This window comes from Prionailurus bengalensis, chromosome E4 (assembly GCF_016509475.1).
Source record: "Prionailurus bengalensis isolate Pbe53 chromosome E4, Fcat_Pben_1.1_paternal_pri, whole genome shotgun sequence".
Lineage (NCBI taxonomy): Eukaryota > Metazoa > Chordata > Mammalia > Carnivora > Felidae > Prionailurus > Prionailurus bengalensis.
The window spans coordinates 9,357,636-9,377,604 of NC_057360.1; the positions used below are offsets into that span (position 1 = coordinate 9,357,636).

Genomic DNA, 19,969 nt, shown 5'->3' on the forward strand with positions numbered 1-19,969 from the left:
AAATAAGGGAGCAGGTTTGGTTTAGAAGAAAGAGAAGTTTAGTTTGGGTCTACTCCCATACCCCTATGAAGATATTTTTAAGGCAATAGGAAATTTGCACCAGAATTCATTAGAGAACTGAACCAGAAATTTGAGTTTGGAGTCCTTGACATGCATTGAAAGGGTTCCTGAGGGTGGATGTTAAGGTGGAAGAAGAAGACCAGATGAAGTTGAGGAAAGTTAGCCCAAAATGTAGTGGGCAAACCAAGAAGTATGTAATGGAAGCCATTGGATGGGTATTTTTCTGATTGGATAAAAATTTTTTTTTAATTTTTTTTCAACGTTTTTTATTTATTTTTGGGACAGAGAGAGACAGAGCATGAACGGGGGAGGGGCAGAGAGAGAGGGAGACACAGAATCGGAAACAGGCTCCAGGCTCCGAGCCATCAGCCCAGAGCCTGACGCGGGGCTCGAACTTACGGACCGCGAGATCGTGACCTGGCTGAAGTCGGATGCTTAACCGACTGTGCCACCCAGGCGCCCCAAAGGATAAAATATTACATAGTTGTTAAAATGATGTCTTTGAAGCACTTTAAATATTAGAGATTTTTACTAATGGTGAATGTAAGACACTACCTACTAAATTAAAATGTTAGTAATGTTTCTGGACTTTAGGATTATGACTCTGCAAAGAGAGCCATAGATTCACAAAAACTAATCACAATGACAAAAAGAAAGCCACAATAACCACAATAATTTCAAAAGAATCTACATAATGCATGTCATATTCTAGGATTATATTTCAATTATTTTGCTGTAAAAAAAAATAAAGCACTTCTTTGAAATCCCCATCCGACTACTGTGATATTATGATTTATAAGGAGAAATACATTAATCGGTTTTCACTCAGTTTCTATCACAGCGCTAAAACCCTCAGAATTTCCTAAGTGATAACAACAATCAAGGTATCTTGACATTCCTAACAAACCCCTTTCAACCACAGCTGAATTTATGTTAATGAGGTGACTTTTGGAAAGTACCTAACGATGGTGGCAGGTTGCCAGGGAAAACAACCTGTAATTAGAGGGCTGGAACTTTTAGTCCCACTCTTAACCTCCAGAAGGGGAGAAGGGCTGAAGCTGAAGATTTAAGCAATTGACCCTATGTAATGAAGCTTCCTTAAAAACCAAAAGGACAGGGTTGGAAGCACTTCTAGGTTGATAAACGCATGGAGATTTGGGGAAAGTGGCATGCTAAGGGAGCATGAGAGTTCCACGCTCTTCCCCATTCCTTGCCCTGTATATCTCTTTCATCTGACTATTCCTGAGTTATATCCTCTCATAATAAACTTTTGTAATAAAACTTATATCCTTTTGTGGTAATCTAGTAAGTAAAACGTATCTCTGTGCTTGGTGAGCTGCTCTAGCAAATTAATGGAACCCAAGGAGAGAGCTATTGGAACTTATTGGAACTGGTCAGTCAGCAGCCCAGGTGGCAACCCGGACTTTTGACTGGCATCTGAAAGAGGGGGAAGTCTGGTAGGACTGAACCCTTAACCTATGGTTACCTAACTCCAGGTAAATAATGTCAAAATTAAGTTGAATTTTAAAACACCTCGGGGCGCCTGGGTGGCGCAGTCGGTTAAGCGTCCGACTTCAGCCAGGTCACGATCTCGCGGTCCGGGAGTTCGAGCCCCGCGTCAGGCTCTGGGCTGATGGCTCAGAGCCTGGAGTCTGTTTCAGATTCTGTGTCTCCCTCTCTCTCTGCCCCTCCCCCGTTCATGCTCTGTCTCTCTCTGTCCCAAAAATAAATAAAAAACGTTGAAAAAAAATTAAAAAATAAATAAAACACCTAGCTGGTGTCATAAAGAATTGCTTAGTGCTGTAGGGGAAAAAAAAACACACATCAGAGTTGGTATCAGAATCTTAACTGTAACTTAACTATAAACTTGGGTATACTAACTAATCTTTAGGTTTAAAAAAATGGCTAAAAATTAATAAAAGTGTTCTCAAAGGCATTAGCCACCAGATAAATATAAAATAAAAGTTAAAGCAAGACACTGTTTGGTCTTATAAACAAGACCAAGATTGGATTGGTAAAATTCACAAATTAGATAAATGCTAATTTACTGCATTAATAAAGTAAAAACTGGGGAAAGCCTTCTGGAAAATAATCTGGTAGTACCCAGACAAATTAAGTAAATATTTTATAAACCAACAACTTCACTCTTGAATAAATGCCCCAGAGAAATTCTCACACAAGGCCCCATACTGGAAGAGTCAGCAGTGCTGTCTGTGGTGGCAAAGAACAGGAGTCCAGATGTGCATCGCTGTGCAAATGCTTAAACAAAATATGAAAAATGTCCAGAGCAACCGCACTGCACAACCCTAGGGAACATGAGTGACGTACAATAAAAAGTGAACAGTGCCACCTGGTGCATGCTGCCTGGCAGAACCCTCACTTTTTGGAATATGCAGTAAGAAAAAATGAACCTGATAGACATTCACCCAGAAAAAAATTGTAATTTTTTTCCCCAAAGGACTGCTGGGTTCTTTTTAAAGCAACAGAAAGAAGTCCAACTCAGAGTGTTTGTATAAACTAAAATTAAACATATAAATATTACATACTTGACAAAAACAGGTATAATTTCAAGACTATATCAATCAAACATGTAAAAGCAGTTCCCTATGACTATTGGGAGGGCAGACTAGGAAATGAACCTACAGCTATTCCCTGCTTTTTAAAAAGTCACATAATGCCAATTTGCTTATGCAAAAGATCTATGTCATCCCTCGTTTTCACGAACCAAAAGAAATCTAAAGAGGACTTTTTCGTTTTTTTTTAAAAAGGCAAAAAGCGAAAATAGCGTTCAGTACTTTTTTCTACCCTGACTTGACTGAAGCAGCGCCCACCCCAAGCAGCGAGTGGTGCCACCCAGCGCTTTCCCCGGGAACTACACTCCGCAAGTCAGCATCATGCCACCAGAGCTTTGAACGGTGTCTGTGACCATCTATACTTTGTCTTGATTTATTTTGTGCATCTGCTCATAAGATGTGTCCTAAGGTATCAGAAAAAGCCTAAGAGAGGTTATGTTTTTTAAGTCTCAGAACCCTCAACATTTTTCCCACATAAACTAATGGTCATTGTTTCTTTGCTTTATACCATTTCAGCTTACAAAAGTTTTCATAGGAATGCCATACTTTTGGATAATGAAGGAAACCTATACAGGGAATAACTACAAGGAAAAAATGAAGAGTCTTGCATGGACTAATGATGGGGGTGTCATGCACTGAGGGATATGAGTAAATGAACTTTCTTTCCTGAAGATCAGGAAGAGTGTCAATAATACTTAAAACTACTAGAGAGAACAGGAGATATCTGAAGAACTACAGAGACCGAGCAACAAGGATGGGATAAAACTGCAGAGCATTAAATATTATTATGTATTTATTAATATATAAATACAGTAAAGATTTTAAACTTTGGCCTCAGGGCAATAGAGAATCACTGAAATGTTTTTAAACTGCACTGGCCACCACCTGATCTTCATACTGTTAATAGTTTACTCTCTAATCCCTGATATCTAAATGGGATGTGTCTGATGCTCAGGAGAGAGATAGGAGCTAAAGTTACCAATCTTTAGTTGGTAATAAAACCAAGTAACTTTAGTTGGTAATAAAACCAAGAGGGTACATACAGAAGGAAATTGATGGTTCAACCTTAGGGGTTAGCCTAAAGCTACCTAAATCTGCATGCTCGAATTTTATTATCCCAAGACAGATGGTAGCGAAAATAATCTTTGAATTTAGAGTCAAATGAGGCTCCTTATAGAAAAAATCCAAATCAAAGATAAAAGACTTCTAGATGGCTTTTTCACTTATATCGCATGTCATCCCAGACAAATGTCTCTCCACAGAAATCACTGAAGTTCTTATTCAACCTTTTATGCCCACCCACAATATGCTAGATCTAACAGAGTCAATACACGTTTGGATTTTTCTAAGATCAGAAGTGACAGATCAAACCCTATATCCTGAAATAAACTGCCAGGATACTCTCCAAACATTTTACACCCTCAGAACCATTTAACCAAAATAGCACTGCAGAGACATAAGATGTAATCATCCTGAAGAACATCTTGGATAGCTGCAAAATGTAACACCTCCCATAAAGAATCTGCGTACCTTATGTCTCCAAAGGGGAAGTATTAGTCTATAGATTTAAAAGGGGGTGGGTTGAGGAAGAGAGGCCAAGGATCTAAAAGTATCTAGGTTAAAAAATGAGTTGCAAGAGATTATCTCTATTGTTATCCCATTGTTTTCATTACTCTTTTAAAAGATAAGGCTTGGGGGCACCTGGGTGGCTTAGTCAGTTAAGCGTCTGACTCTTGATTTCAGCTCAGGTCATGAGCTCATGGTTTGTGAGATCAAGCCCCACTTTGGGTTCTGCTCTGACAGCCCAGATCCTGCTTGGAATTCCCTCTCCTTTTGTGCCCCTCCCCCGCTTGAGTGCACAAGTTCTCTCTCAAAATAAAGAAGTTAACATTTAAAAAAAAATAAAATATAAGACTTGTATGTTAACAATGAGGAGATTCATTGTTTACGTAACTTTCTCCATAGTGTCCAAATGAATTCATTTGTGACCCTGAAACGGTTCTATTGTAGTCCATTTGCTTCTTAATGGGCTTAAACAAGCTGCACTTCTTTAAGGACAATAAAACAAAACAAAAGTAAAAATCCTAGGAGTTCTCAAAAGCTTTTGGCCTCTTTGTCTCTAAGAAAGTTTTATGTCAATGACAACTTCTAAATGGAATACCATAGATTCATAACAATTTTGAGTAAGCATATAGCACAGGGAAAATTGAAAACATACACAAACCAATATAGTTGAACCTTGAGCAACATGGGTTTGAACTGCCTGGGTCCACTTACACAAGGATTTTTTTTCCAATAAACACAATACACTACTGTAAATTTATTTTATCTTCCTTATTGTCTTAATAACATTTTCTTTTTCCTAGGTTATCATACTAGAAGAATACAGTAAATAATACATATATAAAATATGTTTTAATAGACTTTTTATTATTGTTAAGTCTTATGGCAAACAGTAAGCTATTAATATTTAGGTTTTTGGGGGTGTCAAAAGTTTTACGTGGATTTTCGACCGTATGGACGGTGTTGGTGCCCCTAATCCCTGTGGTTTAAGGGTCAACTGTATGTTAAAGTACAATGAAGTAAGAAAATAATACGACTTTTATTGAGCAATTTAAACTAAAAAAAAAGTGCAAAGCCAACAATCCACCCAAGGATAGGAGATGACTTATATTGGAGCTAATAAATCTAAAAAGAACTTGCTCAATACATTTGGTGTTAATATTAGAAAGACTCCAGATACTCTAAATCCTTGTGTCATACATTGTGTCATACACAGCTATTTCATAAAACAGGTCAACCACACACTACACACAGTCACTACCTTAGTGTTCAAAAACACAAGGTCCTAAATTCAAGGTAGTGACAGCCCAACCAATCTGAATCTCCTCTAGTATCAACCAAAATTGGCCCAAACTAGCAAAATCAAAACATCACTGCTCTCACCACCACTTATTACCGATACCCAAAGTATCTTTATCCCACTGTATAAATGGATCCTCCAGTACAAGGAGTTTCTTCAGCTCTAACAGTAAAGAAAAATTAAACATGCAGAGGTTCGTTGTTAGGAGAAAAGGTAACTGCCAGAACCATCCCTTCTATAGAATATAAGGTTGGATGAGACCTGGACAAAGCAGCTTCCCAGCAAGACCGCATTTATTTTTATACCTAGGAAACCAGGGTACCAAGTGATAAGAAATTATTGCCTCGGGTCTTCCACGAATTCAGTGGGATACTTTAAAAGGGAGACAGACTGAAAGATTCTCAGCCATAGATGTGCCATAGCAGTGCTACAAACTTACTGATAAACATCATTCTTTCCCCTCCTGCGTATGCAAAGCCAACAATTTAAATGACACAATTAATTTCCATCGATGTCCACTATATTCCTGAGTACAACAAAGAACCCCTCTGCCAGAAGTACAAAAACAACCTCCCCCCCGCCCCCACCCCGGGTAGTATTTAAGCATCACTTTAAAACACCATACAGGCATAATTTTTTTAAAGAGATAATTCCATTCCCCATGAAAATAAAAAGGCTATCTTCAGCCCATCGTGGTTTTTTTGTTTTTTTTTTAATTTTTTTTTTCAACGTTTATTTATTTTGGGGACAGAGAGAGACAGAGCATGAACGGGCAAGGGGCAGAGAGAGAGGGAGACACAGAATCGGAAACAGGCTCCAGGCTCCGAGCCATCAGCCCAGAGCCCGACGCGGGGCTCGAACTCACGGACCGCGAGATCGTGACCTGGCTGAAGTCGGACGCTTAACCGACTGCGCCACCCAGGCGCCCCCAGCCCATCGTGGTTTTGATATAACAGATAAGACAGCTTCAAGTGGGTCCAGGATATGTGGAAACTGACTAGGTCACAGAAGAGTAGGAGCTATTTTCCTATCCAATCAATGCCTCCCAGGACATCCTTGGAAAGGAGGAAGACCTACATGTTTCTCTTTCTCTCATCTATAGAGGAGCAGATGTCAAAGAGTAATAATTCTTCAGCATGGTTAGAGTCCTCTTATAGCATCCAATTACTATCATTATTTGTTCATATAATCTTAACGTGTGATAATTTAGTAAATAGCATTTCAAATTGATTACAAGTCATATTTGTCCTGTATTTATATTTTTAATATAAAAAGAGCCTTGGAAAGTTTTCAGCCACTAAAATTATAGCCAATAACTATAAAGTCATAGACAGTACTTGCTTGTTTCTCTCTAATGGGTCCCTTCATGCTAGATTTCATTAACATCAGGTTATTACTTATAATGAAAACAAGAATAAACAGAGTAATAAAATTTTCTCTATTTCCTTTACCTCTTCTTTCATTACCAATAAAATTCATAATTAGAAGCTCTGAGTTGCTATACAATCTTTGCTATTTTATTTTTTTTTAATTTTTTTAATGTTTATTTATTTTTGAGACAGAGAGAGACAGAGCATGAACAGGGGAGGGGCAGAGAGAGGAAGACACAGAATCTGAAGCAGGCTCCAGGCTCTGAGCTGTCAGCACAGAGCCGGACGCGGGGCTCGAACTCACAGACCATGAGATCATGACCTGAGCCAAAGTCGGACGCTTAACCGACTGAGCCACCCAGGCGCCCCAATCTTTGCTATTTTAAAATCAACCAACTGGGGCGCCTGGGTGGCGCAGTCGGTTAAGCGTCCGACTTCAGCCAGGTCACGATCTCACAGTCCGTGAGTTCGAGCCCCGCGTCGGGCTCTGGGCTGATGGCTCAGAGCCTGGAGCCTGTTTCCGATTCTGTGTCTCCCTCTCTCTCTGCCCCTCCGCCGTTCATGTTCTGTCTCTCTCTGTCCCAAAAATAAATAAATGTTGAAAAATAAAATAAAATAAAATAAAATAAAATAAAATCAACCAACAAATATAGGAAGAGATGTTCTCTCAACACAAGTTCTATCAAAGTATCATCCTACTTTCATTAGATTCAATCACATCTCAGTGAAAATAACTAATTTTGACTAATCAAAAATTTTAGTAATTTTCCAGCTTGAATTCAATGGGAAGTTACCAATAGGAAGCCTAGATACCCAACCTGCCTGTTTAAAAAAAAAAAAATGGCAAACAATTATTCCTAAAGAGCTCAGTATGCTCATTGTCCATCATATTCACTGGCACACAGCAGGCACAGAATAGATATTGGTGGATGTGTTGATAGAAGATTAGATAACGGACAGAATCAGGTGAGTAGGGAAGGAGGAAAGAAAAGAAGAAACAGGTGAGAAAAAAGACCAGATGAATCCCTAAATCCAAGAAGTGTACATAATATGATGCAGACAATAATACGTGCAATGACATTGAAATAAATGGCTGCCCGTTAGGTGAAACTAGCAAACATATGAAAAATGGAAATGGGAATTTAATCAGCCCTTTCAGATGCTAAATCAAGAGTGACAAATAGTATGTTCCAAGAGGGTAAAAACTTCAAGACAAAGGCACAAAGTCAGGAAAATAAAATGCATGTTCATAGAACAGTAACCAGACTAACTTGTCTAAAGTTGAGAGCTTATGAAGGAAGTTGTGGGAGGTTAGGCTGCAAAGGCAGGTGCCGTACCCAGAGGCTGTGCACAACATAAATATTGAGGGTGTCTGCCTGCTGCCTCCTCTTCCCTACTCCTCCTTTAAAAATTAGCACCTGCAAGGGCGCCTGGGTGTCTCAGTCGGTTAAGCGGCCGACTCCGGCTCGGGTCATGATCTCACGGTCCGTGAGTTCGAGCCCCGCGTCGGGCTCTGTGCTGACAGCTCAGAGCCTGGAGCATGTTTCAGATTCTGTGTCTCCCTCTCTCTGACCCTCCCCTGTTCATGCTCTGTCTCTCCCTGTCTCAAAAATAAATTAAAAACATTAAAAAAATTTTTTTTTTAAATTAGCACCTGCACCCAATCACACAGCCACAACCCCCATCATATACTTTCCTTATCCAAACCCTGAAGGAAACCAAAATTTATGATAAAGTGACAAGAAAGCTTACAATCATAGAAAATGCTAAAAGAAAAAAAAACATGATGAACAAACAATTGGGAAAAAACTAGTGACTAGGTATATTAATTATCAACTAGCACCTGATTATATCCTACCAAGCTTCTGTATACAATCTCAGAGTTGTTTTGTTTTGTTTTGTTTTGTTTTGCTTTAACCAACTTGGTTTTGGATCACTTTGAGCAATGAAGTTTATTAAGGCAATAAACCAGGATAGGAACTCAAACAGCACCTACTCAAACAGTATGCCTCCTACATGCTAGGCAGATTTGTAGTGGCTTTATACATACTATTTCACTTAATCTTAACATTATTAATTTGAAATTACTCCTCCAGCTTCATATATGTGAGGAAAAATTACTTGAGAGTCACTTTAAAAAGCTAGGATACAAATTTATCTGCTTAACTATCACATGACTGTGTATGTTCAGCACATTTTAATAGAATCAGAAGGAAATACGGCTCTAAAAGCACTTGTTCAATTTCAAATACACATGGTTTATATCTAAATACCTAAATGCACTTAAAACTAGGCCAGTCCTCAACACATAAAGTCATCATTAAAGCCCATCACTGGGGTACTTGACTTCAACCCAAACCACAGTCTTAAAGAAATCATAAGAAATGATTTTTCCAACCAAACTAATCTAGTCTCAGCTTTTGTTACCATGATCTATTCTGATATATGGAACCCAGTAAGTCAAGAAATAGGGGGAAAGGACAGCATTCATATAACCCCCTTTCCTGTTAGAGTAAGAAAGATGCATTTTCTATATATATCTGGGATGATTTCTGACTTTCCTTCACATATTGGACATGAAGGATATATTTACTCTGTCAGATGCTAATACGAGAAATAAGACTGCAACTGGCCTTCACAAATCAAAGTTTAATCATTTTAACCAGCTACATAAGAAAACCTTGTACTCCTAGAGTGGGTCCTTCTCTATAGATATAAAAATCAAGATAACCTTTAGAAAAGCCAAAATGAGAGTCACACAATCCAAATGCTAATGCCCAAGCCAATTATCAATTAGTTAGCAACTCAAAAGCTCACTGATACACCTGATTTTACACCTAGGCATGTTAACAAAAGATTTGCTTACTTAAGTACATATCTTAGAGGAGGGATTTACTAGCTTAATGCCCTTAGGCAAGTTACTTCATGGGTCTGAACCTCGCTTAGCTCATTGGGAAAATGGGGGTAAACAGCTATACTTTAAAACTGTTGTAAGGATTACAGACACTTATGTAATGCACCACACAGTATCTGGCATTCAGTAGAAGTGCAATAAATATAACTTTACATGATAATTACAGGCTTTGCCAGCCAATAACAAATTGATCAGAAAGACCAAATTAGAAGTATGAGGGGTGGGTGGAGAGAAGACAAAGACAGCTCTATGAATAAATAGCTGAGAGGAAGGAAAGAGTCAAGAAACAAAGATGCAAAAACTCAGGACTGGAGCCAGCCTGCACACTGCAATAGCTGTGGAGGGCATCCCCAGTGTTTTCACAGCACGTAACAATGGCCTGCCTTCACTAAGCCATTTAAAACAGATTAAACTTTGATTCCATGTGTTTAAAAAAAAGACAGATAAGCACATAATTGACTTTGGAAAGCTTCCTATCAAAAGTGATTTAGCATCACAAATTTAACATTTTACATGTCTAAACTTTAATTAACTGCAAAAATCTATGAACAAGCTTCTGCTAGACTTAATGTACAAAAGAACCTCTCAAATTTCAGAAGCCATTTTTTTCTCCGCAGCACTGAAAAAAACCGTATTTCAAACAAATTAACTGGAAATATTTCAGTGCAATGGCCTAAAACATCATCAGTTTTTAACAGCTAACACAAGATAAAGTTTTTGTCTCCATCATCACTAGAAATGTTTTTATATCTACCAAACAAACACAAACATGTGCCATGAAGATCTCTTTCCACTTGAATTTTCTCCCTACGTTTGGAAGGCAGTAAAAAGCAAAAACATCTGTTCCTTTCTGCAGAGCTGACAACCCTCATTCTATGGTTTAAAAATAAATGATGTTTATGGAAGTTTATAGATAAATGATCACCTGCTTCAAAGGCAGCTGGCAATTAATGGATCCAAAGACATGCATGCAAAATTAAGGCCAAAAAAAGAAAACAAAACAGATTCCCTAAGGAGAATACTACTGTTCCCTAGGCCTCTGATAAGATCCAAGACACCCATAAAATTGTAGACGATGGTAAAGAACCAAATGTGATGCCAGATGACAAGAAAACAGACAGCAACTGAGAAACAGGGGCCTGTGTCAATCTGGATTCACTCCACCACAAGAACAGTTTCCCTGAGAGCTGCCTAGAGAAAATCTGGATCAGTCTAACCAAGAATCACTCTTCTTCCAGCCCAAGGAAGGCCAGATGTTCAACAATTAAAGGGATGGACCTTATTAGAAACAGGAACTGAAAAATCTTATAAAGTCTGTATTTTTTATAAACAGCTTTTACTCCATGTTGCCTTACAGTGTCAAATATCCAAAAATAAGTAATAAGCAAGGACATTCAGACTTAAATCAGTAGACTCAGCTTCTATTTCTGGCTCTGCCTCTGAATGAATCACAGTGTGACCTTGAGAAAATTATTTCATCTCTTTACCTACCTGCATTTCCCCACCAGCGACAAGATTAGGTTCAACCCACAAATTTTTCTTTTTTTGAAAAGAAAGTGACTGGGTGAGATAAATATATGGAAACTGCTACACAAATATCTACTGATCACAGACCAGCTATATACCCAACCATCAAAGACAAAATCAGTAATGTCCATATTAAAACAACTCACTCTGCAATTTCACCCTTGTACAGTAAAAAATTCTCCCTGGAGAGGGAAATAGAACACAGGTACTCACTGAACAGGACTCCTTGAATTGTCCAAAATTTCAAATTTGGAAATACTTAGCAAAATAAAGTGCAATGCAAGGAACAAGGATAAACCATGTTTTTCTCTTAAGGGCCTACGATCTTCAGGACTCTGATCAGTCCTCCTAGGAATGAATTCCTCTTCCCTGACCCCTGCCAAGGAGATCAGTCCCTGTACCCTTGATGCTCCCAGAACACTATACTGCATGTTTCCATGTGCTCCTGTGTACTCAGGGAGCCCTGGAGAAAGAAAACCCTGATTTAATGACCTTTGTATGTCCTGCCACTAGCATATTGCCTGATATAACGTGGCTGCCCAGAATATACATATATATGTATATATGTATATATGTGTATATATATGTGTGTGTGTTAAAGTGAATATATATATATATATATCCAAAGTCTAATGCTATTAGAATGAGCAACCATTAATATTAATAGATGATAATCTGAATCATGGTGACATTTTCATTTAAAAACATATATTTATAAATGAATGATAACCTAGATAAAGATGAAACACATGATTTCTCACCAAAATTAAATTAAAAAATTAACTCAAGGGGCGCCTGGGTGGCGCAGTCGGTTAAGCGTCCGACTTCAGCCAGGTCACGATCTCGCGGTCCGGGAGTTCGAGCCCCGCGTCAGGCTCTGGGCTGATGGCTCAGAGCCTGGAGCCTGTTTCCGATTCTGTGTCTCCCTCTCTCTCTGCCCCTCCCCCGTTCATGCTCTGTCTCTCTCTGTCCCAAAAATAAAAAAAAAAAAAAAAGTTGAAAAAAAAAAAAATTAACTCAAGAATTTTCCTATCTTCTTCCCTCAAAAATGATCTTTCAAGGCTTTTTTTTGTTTGTTTGTTTTTTATTCATATTTTTTACAACTTATCTAAAGGGTATTAGACTATAAGCATCCCTTTTCATTTAACCTACACAATAAAGGGAAGGGAGAAGTTAAAAAAAATAAAAAGAGAGCAAGCAATAAATAAATGAATAAATAAAGACCACTCTTAGTATAAGAATCTATAAATGTAAAACAAAAGGTGAAACATGCAAAATACAGGTGAAAATAAAAATGTGGTAAATACAAGTTGGCATTTAGCCAACTAAGTGGCTATGCCCATTGAGAAATGTCACTTAAGAAATGTGTTTTTTGATGTTCATTTATTTATTCTGAGAGACAGGGAGAGCAGAGAAGGGACAGAGGGAGAGGAAGAGAGAGATATTCCAAGCAGACTTCATGCTGCCAGAGCAGAGTCCTACGTGGGGCTCAAACCCACCAGATGTGAGGTCATGAGCTGAGCTGAAACCAAGAGCTAGATGCTTCACTGACTGATCCACCCAAGAGCCCCAAGAAATGTTGTACAGATAACCTATTTATTACAGTAACAGAATTGAAGACTTAAGCTTTTCGAATTACATTTGAAATGTTTCCCGTGCAAATATTTATCATAAACCTACCAGTAATTGCATAAATTGTCATTCTTTCCCATTCCATGAGTTCTTGCACTTACTATTTCCTTTAATAATTAAGAGCAGAAGGAAGAGAACACGAAACAATGAGTAGCTAAGGTAAGGCCTTGGGACCTACACACCTCTAAGAAAGGATAAACTATTTACCACAGTAAATGGACCCTTTAGCTGGGCTTTTATGGTGCCCACCAGTTGGATTACCCGTCCCTGTGGTCTTCTCACCTTCAGCGACTCCAAGCTATACCTGTTTTGATTGGACATAAAACCAAATGAAAATTGTCCCTAATATTCTACTTCATTCCTTATTAACTTTCTAAGAGTGGTTGCATCAGCAGACTGGAGTACATCCCCTTAACTTCACTGAGTAGTCAACCCAGATTGCTGACAGAAACTACATATTACGTATGTAAGCATACACATATATATTAGAGCAGTCAGAGATCACCTCTGGATAGTACTGGAATAAATTGTTTCTCCCACGCTGACCCTTGTCAAAAAATCATTCACAATTTTCTTATTTTTAATGATGTGGGGATGAGGAAGGAAAGACAATGATGGCTCAGTTAGCTGTGGAAAAAAAAAAAAAAAAAAAAAAGAGTTGATCTGCCTGGCCGGACCCTGGACACAGAGAATAGCACGTTTTGGACAAATGGTTGGAGCAGCCCTTCCTTGCGATGACTTAGGAGACATAACAAAGTTGTTCCCTTTAAGACCTTGTTAAAAAAAAAAAAAAAAAAGAACAATAAAAACCCAGAAATTTTACTAAACTTGAAAGCAGGACGTGAAAGGATTCCCTGAGTCAGGACTTGCCAGAAGCAAGTCTAGGCTTGGCGAAGTGAGGAGAGCAAGTGACCGGGGAAGGCCCTGATTGGCAGGTGACCCAGCAGCAGGGCGCGCTCACCTGTGAACACGTTCTGGAAGCCATCTGCAGCCGCCTGCGCCCCAGACACCTTGGCTGCCAGTCCGGGGGGCACCCCACCGCCCCCCTCTGAGGCAGCCTCGCGTTCGGGTAGGTGCGCCGAGCCCCCGGCCGGGGGCGCGCGGCTGCCTAGCTCCTCTGTCCAGTCCGCTGAGCGGCTGAGGCCGCAGGTGAGGCCGCCGTCAGCCCGGTGCTTCTTGGGCGGAGCGGCGGCGGAGACGAGGGCAGCCCTGGGCCCCCGGCTCAGGGAAGACTCCAGCCGCCTCTTAATCCTGGGGCTCTGGCTGGGAGACTGAGACGGAGAGTGATTGGGCGAGCTGAGTTGCCGGGTGGTGGTCTTGATGTAGCAGGGAGTGATGAGCGGGTAGGGCTTGAAGCAGCGTGGACTGGGCGCAGGACTGCCTGGCAGGGAGGCGGCTGCCAGGGCGCCGGGCCTGCCGGGCTCCCCCTCGGGCTCTGCCCCCGGCCTCGGGGGGTCCTCTCCCGCCTCCAGGCCCCACGCCTCCCCTGGAGAGTCTCGGGGGGCATCCTCAAAAGTGTCTTCCTCGCCTTCCTCATCAGTGTCCCCAACCCCTGGGCCGGGGCTTCTGGCCGAGCCCTCCTCCGCTGGTGAGGACTCGGGGAACCGGAAGGCCGGGGAGGAGGGCGAGTCTGCAGCAGCAGGCTGGCCCACCGGCAGGCCAGGCACAGCTAAGGCTCCGGGGGGTGGAGGCTGCTCGGGCACCCGGGGCTCGGTGACCAGGCTCCGAGGCAGGTCAGACAGCGTAGACAGAGCCTGCTCCGTGTCGGGACTGCAAGGGGCCTCCCCGGCTGCGCTGCTCGTGCCCAGCAGGTACTGGTCCAGGCCCAAGAAGGCCCCGGGCTGGGGGGAGGCGGCTGTGGGGGCTGCTGCAGGCTTCTCAGGGCCCTGGAGGAGCAGCTGCTGCTGCTGCTGCTGCTGCTGCTGCTGCTGCTGCTGCTGCTGCTGTTGGCGGATCGCCTGCTGGATGTCTGAGAGCAAATCCTCTTGCTCCGTGGCCGAGTGAAAGCTATAGATGTCCGTGTCCGAGCCGGAACTGGTTCTTTGTCCATCCTGCACCCCTGCAGCAGCTTCCAAATCCCCCAAGACCACCCTGCCCCCAACCCCAACATCGGTGGGTCCAGAGCCACTTGGACGGGTTACCTCGAAAGGGTCAGCGCACTCGGTATCCGACAGGCCCGTCTCGTCTGCAGAGAGGCTGAGATCTGGGGTCTTGGTGACCAGGGAGTGCGCGCTGTCCAGCTCCCCGATCTGCAAGGCCTGGGAGTCCAGCACATCCTCGCGGGAGCCGCTGGTGCCTTTCCCCTTGGACAGGTTCTTCCTGATCCGCAGGTTGGAAAACACTGAGGCTCTGGATTCCGACTTGCTCTTCTTCTTGCCTGGCTCCCCCCCGCCGCCACCTCCTCCCCCCTTGCCGTGCTTGCCCAGCGCCTTCTTGCCCCCGCTCCCCTTCTTTGTGGCTTCCACATCTCTGGGCCCGACAGCATCCTCGGCGCTGCTTCCGCCTTCGTGCAAGGCATCACCTGCGCTCCGCTTCAGCTTCCCATCCTGGTTCCCCATGTTGCAATCCCGCTGCTGAGCCGAGGCGCCTCCGGCATTCAGGCCATGCCGGCCCTCCTTGGCCCCCAGCCCGCACAGGGGGAGGCTCCCGGGACAGTCAGGCGGCCAGGCGAGCCGCTGGGAGAGGAGGCCAAATCGCGCGGGGCTGGCCCTGCTAGCATCTGCCTCCTCTTCGCACAATGCGCGCTTGCTCCCGCGGCGGCCGTGGCTGCGGCTGCAGCCGAGAGCGAGCGGGCGGCAGCCCAGAACATGCTCAGTGCTGCGCTCTGAGTCCGCCAATGGCTGCGCAGAACGCAGCCGGGGCCTGGCCCCCCAATGGCCGCCGCCCCCCCCTCCGCCCTCGCTCGGCTTCTCCCCGAAGCCGGGCGCGAAAACTGTTTGCTCAATCTCGGAGACTTTCATCTCCGCTGTGCGAATCGAATGCATTGTCCCCATGGAAAGAGCTCGTCAGCTGGAAGATGCACATGGAACTTCAAAGCTCCGGGACCTGCCATGAAAAAAAAAAAAAGTTAAAAAGAATTTTAAACGGTGAAAAAACCGAAGCCAAATTCCAATTGAGAGGTTCTATACTATCGAGGCCACATATACTACCCACTCCCCCCTTCAAGTGCCTGCAGAAGCATGGCTCTTCAATAAATATTTGTGGAGCGAATGGATTGTTCTTTAATAACTGATAGTCTTGAACACTGTTAATGTGCTTGAGCATATGGTTTAGGAATGGTTGCTACATATAGTGCTTTTATGTTTGATGCAGACCTTGCATCTGTTTACTTGAGAGATTAGCTGCCGTTTCAAAAGTTCATTTTTCGAATTTTTTATGACAAAATAGCCAAGTGAATTAAAAAAAATCCCAAGAGATTAGAGTTGATTAAAATGCTAATCTCCAAAATTCTATGTATTTACCATATAAATCAAATAGCATTTGTATTCCAAAAGGGTACATATACTATAACTCCCAGGAGGTCAGACTCATCAATATTAAACATGCTCCTATTGTTGTTGCATATAAAAAGGAAAAAGACAAAAAAGGAAACACCCTTGGCACAGACACATGAATTCAGATGTTATGCTATAAACCACCGCTTCCCAAGCAAACCCTTTAAGGCAAACTTTGTCCTTGCCTTTATTATAAAAGTTTGTAACAGTTTAACAGAATTTCTTAACATTCTGGCTCCTGTATTAATAGAAAAATTTCCTCCGTTGTAAACGTTGTCACTGTTACTTAGGAAATTTAGTTACCCGTATTAAAGCATTTTTCAACATCCTGGGTATCTAACGAACCTTTAAGATTAAAGCAGCGTTAATCAATAATGTTACAATAATGTTATGATAATTTGAGTTACAAATTCATCCTCAAGCACTTTGAAAATATGTAGTAGCTATCCAACATGTTAGTATTCCAAGTAAGCCCAAAGGAGGAAAAAGTACAACATGTTATAATGACGCAATTTAAATTCGGCAAGCAAATGCTCCTTTGTATATTGTGAACTACATTTTAAACCTCTCTCTTTAACCATTTTTATGTTTTAAAAAATGGTCATATGAGTCTTCGATATAAAAGTACTCCATTGCAATAAGTAGGAGCCTTTTTCAAATTATATTCTTAAAAACAGATGATTTAAAGGCAGGCAGCCAGTCATTTTAGGTGGCCTTTTAGAGTAAATGTTTTGGAGAAATCACCTTTAAGAATAACTCTGCCAGGGTAACAGCCCTGTCTTGGAGAGGTTCTGGAGTACTTGAAAACCCTTTGTTTCCCCTTTCACAAAACTGCTCTTTTCTAGAATGCAGACTCCTCAGAGGGCACAGTTTGCCTAAGGCTAATAGAATCTGCTGCCTCTTTGAACACTGAGGTACTATGGGTTTTGATTTTTGCTCTTTCTTTAACAAGACATCTTTGACTCCAAACTATTTTGAGTTTTTTATTTGTTGGTTTTCGTTTCTTTTTACTTTCCTTGTTTACTTTTACTTTCTTTACTATTTACTTCTGAGATATATTTAAGTTCCAGAAATAAAAAAAAAAAAAAAAAAAGGAGAGAAGAAGGCAAGGAGGGAGGACAGAAGAGAGGAGAAGAGACAAGACTGCTGATGTTTTCACATCCTTTGAATGTGAAACAATATATGACAGCTGTGTGCAGGTCACAGGTGACAAAGCTCTACTGCATGCAAAGGCTTGCTGGAAAATCACAAGTGTGGGCACCAAATGTAGGTAGGTACTCTCAATCCAATTTAAACTTAATGAATAAGTTCAGGCTGAGATTTGTCTAAGGTCCCATAGCAGCAAAGGCATTACTTGAACCTACAAATTTAGGTTCCTAATTCTTTATAACAAACAACACTACACAGTTTATTATTTCATGGGCTGATAAGAGCATCATGAAGGCGAACAGTATTTAGTGGTCCCAAACATGCCTGGGGCATGGCCTAGGCTTAACTCCATTTGATGAAGAAATGATATCATATCTCTAGTTGCAAAAAACACATTTAGCAAATAGAGATCCTACCTTGTGCCTGGCCAAACACTAGGTACCAGGACACAGGAAAAACAAAACAAAACAAAACAAAAACCAGGTGTGGCTAGCCTGTGTATTCAAGAATCTAATCTAGAATAATTGTTGGTAAAAAAAAATCTTTAGTATTAGCATCCCAAACAGGTCACCAAAAATGTATATGAAATTAGTTGCTACCCATTTTCCAACATTTCCAAAATGTTGCTATAACATTTTCCAACTGTTGAACTCCAGTTCATAATATGCATATGTGAATGTGGGATAAATGTACTTAACTCTGCAACTTACTCAAAAATGCATCAAAAAATTAAGATGCTTTAATGGATGGAGATATGGACAGATAACGTAATAAAGCAGGTATATTTAAATTTTAATTGTATAATTTAAGTGATGGATATATGCTGTTGCTGTAAAATTATTTCCACTCTTCTGTATGTTTGAAATTTTGAAATGTGGTATAAGAGAGTGAGTTACAAGAATGTTGTATTTCCTAGCTTTTTTGAAATTAAAATCAGATAAAGGTTTATGGCACTCAATTAACAGTAAGTGAATGATCAGCCCTCCTCTCTTCACTTTTACCTGTTTGTCTGAATTATATGTCATTTCTTCTTCTCTTTTCTTTTAGCTCTCCTCCTGTTTCATTGCTCTCTCGATTCAGTATCTCTCCATGATGAAATGTTTGATATGTGTCTTTAGGTTTCACTATGCTTCACCTTGATGAGTGTTTGAGACTCTCTAGCAAAACAATCAGATTGGATGCTAATTATCCAACTCACTCTTTTCGCCAGCAGGTGAGTGACCTTTTCTTGAAAGACACCTCTGTCCTGATATCAACTACTAAGACTTGGCCTCTTCCATCCACCTCTCAGTCCTGACTTTACGCCTATACTACAGACTACTGGACCCACTTTCTAGAAAACAGTTGCACTGCCATGCCCCCAGTCCAACCCACCATATCTGAAATGGGACTCATGTGCTCTTGCATATTCATTCTCTTTGGGGGGTTTTTTTGTTTTTTTAATTTTTTTTAACATTTATTTATTTTTTGAGAGACAGAGCATGAGCAGGGGAGGGGGAGAGAGAGAGAGAGAGGGAGACACAGAATCTGAAGCAGGCTCCAGGCTCTGAGCTGTTTGCTAGCACAGAGCCCGATGCTGGGCTTGAACTCACGAACTGCGAGATCATGACCTGAGCCGAAGTTGGACGTTCAACCTACTGAGCCACCCAGGCACCCCTGTTTGTTTGTTTTTTGTTTTGGTTTTTTGTTGTTGTTGTTCAGTAAAAGCACCACAATCTCTCCAGTTGCCCAAACCCAGTTTGTTGCTAATTCCTGTCTCTCCCTTAGTCCACACAATTTAGCAATCCCAGAGATTCCTCTATTCTTCCTCCTTATGTCTCTTACATCCACTCATCTGTTTGATCCCAACTGCCACTTCCCTTGTCTTTCTCCTACCCCCACCTCCAACTCCCATCTGTTCTTTCTTGCTATTATCAATGCTTCTCAAATGGGGAGACACTTTTGCTCCCCAGGGAACATTTGGCCCTGTCTGGAGACATTTTGGGTTTTCATAATGGTCGGGATGCTGCTAGCACCAATGATGCTGCTAAACAAAATGCAGAGGACAGCATCCTCCCTTCAACCCAAAATGCCAATTATGCTGTCGTTGAGCACCTGCTTTATCATGAAGCCTCTCGCCAGTGCTGGAGTCAATAAATGTAAACGAATGAGTAAAAGAATGGAAATTATTATTATTTTGAAAAGTATTTCTCAGTTAAGGCAAATCAAAAACTTGAAAAGAGAACCTAACAGGACAAATAAGACTTTAACTACTGTTAACTATAGTACCAGTATCTTAAATGGAGAATTAACTCTTCCCTGAGACATTCATATTCTATGAAATAATGTGTCTACATAAATATTCCTATTGTTCACATACTTGCTGACATTATAAAAAGCCCTTATTC

The 19,969-nt window shown here is 41.3% G+C and overlaps 1 protein-coding gene across 4 annotated transcripts in view; it reads right to left on the reverse strand.

The window, feature by feature from the left end:
• FMN2 (formin 2) overlaps positions 1-15,759 on the reverse strand; it is a 391,725-nt gene extending 375,966 nt beyond the window's left edge. The window contains exon 1 of one of the 4 annotated variants that reach the window (XM_043568706.1): positions 13,901-15,759. In XM_043568706.1, coding sequence (XP_043424641.1) covers positions 13,901-15,497 — 1,597 coding nt within the window. In that variant the 5' untranslated portion in view covers positions 15,498-15,759. The remainder of the gene's footprint in view (positions 1-13,900) is intronic. The other 3 variants (XM_043568709.1, XM_043568707.1, XM_043568708.1) reach the window with 3 other exon arrangements.
• Between the last annotated feature and the right edge of the window lie 4,210 nt (positions 15,760-19,969).